The sequence below is a fragment of the Anabas testudineus genome, chromosome 19 (genome assembly GCF_900324465.2).
Source record: "Anabas testudineus chromosome 19, fAnaTes1.2, whole genome shotgun sequence".
NCBI classification, from domain to species: domain Eukaryota; kingdom Metazoa; phylum Chordata; class Actinopteri; order Anabantiformes; family Anabantidae; genus Anabas; species Anabas testudineus.
This window is the reverse complement of record NC_046628.1, coordinates 1,219,721-1,226,513: the sequence shown is the minus strand read 5'-3', so window position 1 is coordinate 1,226,513 and position 6,793 is coordinate 1,219,721. Positions and strand designations below refer to the sequence as shown.

At 38.9% G+C, this 6,793-nt stretch overlaps 2 protein-coding genes across 4 annotated transcripts in view; one reads left to right on the top strand and one right to left on the bottom strand.

The window, feature by feature from the left end:
• Positions 1-6,793, bottom strand: part of LOC113156103 — a 32,266-nt gene that overhangs the window by 4,410 nt on the left and 21,063 nt on the right. The gene's annotated exons all lie outside the window — the stretch shown is intronic.
• jmjd1cb (jumonji domain containing 1Cb) overlaps positions 4,812-6,793 on the top strand; it is a 103,546-nt gene continuing 101,564 nt past the window's right edge. For both annotated transcript variants that reach the window (XM_026350989.1, XM_026350988.1), the window contains exon 1: positions 4,812-5,192. In XM_026350989.1, coding sequence (XP_026206774.1) covers positions 5,037-5,192 — 156 coding nt within the window. In that variant the 5' untranslated portion in view covers positions 4,812-5,036. The remainder of the gene's footprint in view (positions 5,193-6,793) is intronic.

Sequence of the window (6,793 nt, the reverse complement as noted above, 5' to 3'; positions counted from 1 at the left end):
TCACCATTTAACAAATACTGTGGTCTGCAAAAGCTTTCAAATTTGGCACCATGTTGTCCAACTATCTTTTTACCCTAGCATTGACAGATGCATGGAAATAAATTCTCTGCACTTCTATAGCATTTTTCTACCATATCTATACCCAAAGCATTTAAGCATAAACTGCTTCTCATTTACCTGTTCCCAAACATTGTTTCTTTATTACAGAAACAGATGTAGGTGTTTTGCATGCATCATTTGAACAATTAGTGCTAAAAAAACACTTTATTATCATTAAATAAAGAAACTAAGAGCCCTGACTTGAACCACCCACTATAAAAGTGTATTGAGAGCAAGATTTAGGTCCTCCATGACTTCTTTCCTTGTAGCAGACATGGACCCATACAAATATAGCTCCCACTCAGGACTAATGTAAACAGTCTCCAGCTGCACTGATTCACATGCTTTGGCTGATCCCCAGTAAATGCATCAATTCTGGGACTTACTTCAAATCTCTGGTCTGTGAAAATTTACAACGCTGCTGTCTTCACTTGCCGTTAGCCTGTCATCTTTTTCTAATTAACTGGAAAAAATCCCAAACATTCTTCTCATGCCAGACTGAAAGATTTAAAGAAAATCTCATTTTCAACCAGATAAAAAGGATAATTACAAAATAAAAATAAGCAAACCTTTCTTAAGAGCCAGATTGGCTGAAAATGGTTTGGTTGAGAAAAAGACGTGATGTTTTAATATGTGCATCAACTGTGTAACTTAAATTCTGCCTTTGTCCACTGTAAAGAATTTGGCCATAAAATAACAGTAAAATACTGGCCTGCTGCCAATACTGTTTTTTTACAGTGCATTTACTGTAATTTATTTTAACAGTAAATGACTGTATATTAGATTAGTATATGACAGTAGGAAAACTGTGGTCTTATTGTATTTTTACATTATGTGCCAGCATGTTCCTAAAAACTTTTGCATTTATATCCTGTAAAAGTATGTTATGAAATGGTTGTTTATTACAACTCAGTTGTCTATATAATATTACAGCATAGGTCAATATGTATTGTGTATTACATGCAGTATTTGGTTGGTGTGTTCAGTCAGCAATGGTGAGTGCTTGTAAAACACACAACAACAAAAAATCTAATAGTATCTATTGTATACTTCGAGGATGTTTGTAAACAGAGTTAAATACATAAACACATGAGCTTAAAAACTCAAAATAATAGCTTGTCAATGTCAGCCTTACCTTATAGGTTTCAGAACTTTTCACCAATTTTACCAAGTCAACCTAACATCACATTATTTGAATGGTTAAAAGTTTAAGAATGCATGCCGACAAAACAACACTGCTAATTAGGAAATAAGGAAAATAAGGTTTTCCTATCTTATATGTCACTATACCTTGACTGCACATGGAATGAAGCCACTGCTGTCCAGTGTCAAACTCAGTCATTCATGTGTTGTTGCTCAAAAATTAGTAGCCTAGTATGATCAACTACATTAATACCATTGTGTTGCTATCAAAACCCTACAAGCTTGACAAAGAGATCAATAGAGACTACTGTAGACTTGCACAAGGATGATTGCACATATTTAAAAAAAAATACTGTATTACACTGGTAAATTACAGTTATATGCTGTTATTTGTTAACCAACTGCTGTAACTGCTAATTTACAAATGAAGGTTGAATAATAAATTGTAAAGTATTTTACAATTTTTCTGTAATATAGCAAGATACTGTTGTATTATCCACTGTAAATTTACAGCTTTACATTACATTGCATTATAGCGTGATCATATTAAAATACATTAAAGTTTTCCACACATAATAGTCGCAGACCCCATCTGTGAGCTTCAGCAGGCTTGTGTTTTTGTGTGAGCCTCCGTGTGTCTAGATAATGTTGCACTGTATGTGTGCACCTATGTGCTTGTGCCTGTATATATTTGCAGATATGTGCATGCTTTGTTTATACAGTGTATGCATTAGTGTGTGTGTATGTGTATATGTGGGAGGAGGGGTGTTGAATACCTGGCTACTTGTTATTCATGACAGCGGCTGCTGCAGCGTGCAGCAGTGTGAGGGAGATTCCCACTGGAGCCTCTGTGGTCACACAGCCTGTCTGCATAGAGCATCTGAGGGTCACAGCTGGGCAGAGAACACCTCCACGTCGGGCTTTCAGATACTCACTGCTATCAGTACAGTATGATGTCATACACAACTGCAAAAGGCACTCAGAAATATGTTTACAAGAGCATTGGGAGAATGAACAAATTACAAGTACAATTTCCCTTCTACAGTTTATTACAGTATTTAAATTCTACACTGTACTTGTAACTGACTAAAAGATGTTTCATTAAAATGTTTTTTGTTGTTATTATGTTTTTGTTACAAATTCATGACCTCAAACAACTGTTAAAACAAAAGGTGACAAATTAAGACACAGTTTTGAACTGTGATGGATGGGTTTAGTAAGGAGTATCACAGTGGCGTTATGCATTATGTTTTATTTATGTTTGTGTATAAACAGTAAGCTTGTGTTTGTGTGTGTTTGTGTGCTAGATGTGAATGATATGTTCAGCAATTTTACTGCATTGTTGTTATGCGGGAGTGTTTGGGCTAGTTTCATCTATGAGCAACTACCTTATAAGACTGTATAATGATTGATAGACATATATTCAAATATATATTTTCTGTTCTTTTATTTTATTGTAGTTTTCACAGTGTCTACTGAAGAGAGAGAGAGAAAGACAGAGATTGAAAAATCAACATTCAGAAGACATCTGTTTGATATGTGGCCAATATTTCTTTGGACCAGTGTAACTACAGTACTCATTTTCATTTTCTCATGACTCATGTTGCAAATGATGAGAATGCCAATTCAAATATGACAAGAATTAGTATGTGACCTTTTAGTGCCATCTGCTTACTTGAAGTCAGTTATTTAAAGTGTGGTTCAGCATCTTAAGCAAACACTTCATCCACTCATAACTGGGCCAAGCAGACAATAACAGTCTGCATTTAACCTTAGAAGCTCTCTCACAGTTGCATCTAAAAGCCCCGCTGTGTCATACACATTAAGAATTTGGTAAATGCTACTGAAAGTTGGTTCTGTTAACAGTAAGTAGTCCTCATGTTGGTTTAATACAGGAGCTTTGACTGTTTTCAATGTAAAAATGAATTCTGCTTGTATTCAAATCTGTGCCTCAATCTATTCATACATGCTGCCACATTATTCCTGCAGCCTATGTTCATTCTTCACAAACAGCCAACATGTGTACTGACTCTACGGTGGTACCTGACTGAGCACAATTGAATCAGTCAGGTTTATATTGTCCTCATATTTACCTGGTCAGGCAAAATCCAGCTTGAGCGTGATGGACCATTATCTAGATGCAGAAACCTATTTGTGTACAGATTAAGCAAATATTACACAGCATCACAATTAACAAACTCTGGGAGCTGTTCATTTGAACTTGGGACAGAACTGATTTCTCCCTGCTTTCAGCCTTCATGCTAGTCGAAGCCAACTCCAGACATGACACTGATGTTGACATGTCTTGAAAGAAAGCAAATGCTGTATTGTTCAGTTAAACAGAGCAACCATTCCACAGAACAACAGGTTCTTCTTCTGCTAATAAAAAGAACATTTTGAGACACATTGTATGACCTCGAAATTGGAATTATCAGTTTCACAGTGTTGAAATGTTGTTAGTGTCACTTACTTACTTACTTACATGTTTAATTTCTTATTCTATCTCCATGCCCACCTCTGCTCTCCTATTTTCCACACACAGAACCTTTCCCTCTCTTGTTCTCCTTCAGTAGCTCTGCCTTATTCTCTCCTGTCTCTGTCTCTTTTATGGCGCTGGATGCCTCAGTAGGCAAACTAATAAATTTGACTTGCAAGAAACATAGAGCAAACATGTCAATTACATGAAAAGTTCTGAATGAAGTATTCACAGATAATAGAGCAAAAAACGGAAGTGGTCAATATGAAAGTAAATGGTAAATTGTCATGAAGTTAATGATGAAAAACTAGGCATACAATTAATTCTGATAGTCTGATTAGCTTCAAATTCTATCTTATTATAACAAACCCATCTTTGAACCAATTCACCTTTATGTCGACCATTTTCAAATTTGCTTAAGATTCTTTCGTGGTTGGACGTATGTTTGTGAGAGTCAGATAGTTTAAAAAGAATGTTTCACAATGCATAAGTGCACCAAGTGTTTGCCTTTCACCATCTACAGTTCATAATGATCATAAAGCTGACCAACCACAGTTGAATGACTTTTCAGCACTCAGGTGACACTGCATAAAAAACTGTCATGCTACTGCGATGAATGTAGCCACGTAGTCACTCTGTTGTCAGACAAATCCAGGTTTTAGCTTGTATTTGCAGCGACATTCAAAGTTACAATGCAAATAAAAGAGGATAAAGCAATGAATAATTCTACACATGTCAACACTAAATCTAACTCAAACAGCAAGTGTATGAACAGGTAAAGACATTGTAGTGCTGCAGTTTATTTTTATGAATGGCACATTTGTTTATCAGAGTAGCAGCATAACCAGCAGTAGATCCACAACCGACAATAGCAGCAGTGCCACTCCAGCTGTAATCCATGCAAAACTCGTGTGCACTGTAAACACAAGTGGTGGGGGTTCCACTGGCCCCAGCGACAAATTAGTGCCGATGTGTTTCAGAGCAGCGGAGGGACACAGCCGTTGTGCGGCCTGTGAATGCCTTGGGATCGTGCGGAGAAACACACGTATGGACGGCGGCGGTGATGCGGTTCAGTATTCCACCGTTTTTTTTTTTTTCGCACGGAGAGAAAAGAGCCCGACGCTCGAGCGGGTGGAGGCTGCTGCACGTTTAAATCCCCCGGGTCGCCTTTTCAGCGCTTAGCAGCAAATTACTTACATTTCCTTTGTATCTTTGGACCTTTTAGAGCTGGTTTAATGTCGTAATTGACAGGTCTGTAAGGGCGTCGTTGTTGGGAAGTTTTTTTGAGGGGGGGGGGGGGGTTGACCAGCTAAGGGCCATGGCAGTCGAGGCTCGGCCGGAGTTGGTCGGGAAGCGGTTCCTCTGTGTCGGCGGGGACGAGCCGCCTGAAATCGGTGATATCGGTCGTTGGCCCTGGAGGTCCGGGGTGATACGAACCGTCAGCCATCGTGACAACGACAATCCCGACCTGACGGTAAGGAAAACACCGACTTTGTTCTCCTCTTTTGCTGTGTTACATGTAAGGCAAATGGGAGAACCAGTGTGGCTAGCCAGCGGGGCAGTGTTGTAGACATGCCAGGCGGAAATTATTTTGTAGCTTAGTTTTCGTTGTTGTTGTGATTCATCGGAGTATAGTGCTTGAATTTAGACATTCTCATTAACATGTTAGGCATTGCCGTGTGTCGTAAATTCAGCCAGCTATTGAGCACTTAAGCAAGTGAAGGGTAGGCAGAATAGCAGGGGGCTGTGGGAAACAGCTAGCGTCAGTCCGCAAAGTACCAGCTCATTTCCATCAGATGCCCTGAACTTGTCTCACCGGGGCTCCGACTGACCTCCATGTTTCCAGACGTGCTAATAATGGTTGAACCACACCGGGCTCCGTGGAGGCAGACCGAACAAAACAAGGGGCTAATAGAAAAGCGTTATTTTACGCAATCGTGTTCAGGAGGAAACCCAGCTGGAATTTGAGCTGCTGTCGTGTGAGAGCGGCTGTTTGGAAGAAGCATGTGTAGGAATGGTGTTCGTGCTTTAACGTGCTGTGTGCTGCACATCAGCTGACGGAGGTGAGGCTGCCTTTCTAGCTTCAGCCCGCGTTACAGACTTTATTTGGACTAATCCCTGTTACCTCGTGGTTATTGGTCACAATCCATGTTTGATTTGAGCTTGATGATTGTCTCCGGCTTCTACTTTGTTGTTATTATTATTATTGTTATTATTATTATTAATAGTATTATTATTATTATTATTATTATTATTGGTTTGTATTATTTCTCCAGGCGGACAACAACCCCTCCGACTTGAACAGTCAGGGCTACAGGAAGGCTAGGACTTGTAAAAACATTAAAATGGTTTTCTGCAGGATGAACAATGTCCACGTCAAAGACAGCTCCATGCACTCACATTTGTTTCCCACTGGATGTGGAATTACTGCATTTTTAATATAGCCAGCCTGCAGGTAGTAATGAATGAAGATCTTGGCAATATATTGCTATGAATTTATAGAAATATGGTTTTTCATTAAGGGTTAGCATGTCATAACCAGCAAACAACAAAATATTTGCTTTGCCAACCGCTTGGCTTGCTAATACACAGTACTGTCTCACCGTACAGTGTGCCTGTTCCCATTTTCTTTTGTTCACACAACCCTTCTGCCTATGCAGATCACTGGCCAAACCACAGCACAGTTCTCATGGTTATTTAGCATGTTGTCTTAGTATACATACAAGGAGCATAAGACAATGGATATTACGTTTTTCAGCAAATATCATGGGATGGTCATACATTTCCCGTCCAAAAACAAAAGTCACCACCTGGATTTAACTAGGCAAATAGGTAAGAGCCTCCCATTGTATATTTGCTGCATGGATGATTATGTTTCAGCTGGCTAGTTATTTAACCCTAACTGATGAAGTGTGTAGCTTCTCACTTCTTAAACAACCATGTTGGAAGACAAATCCTTGTGGAAAATATGTTAATCTGTCTTAGAAGGGTCAAATTATCGGCATGCATCAAGCAAAGAACACATCTAAGGATATTCCTGAAACTACAAAAATTAGGTTAAGAATGTGTTATTAA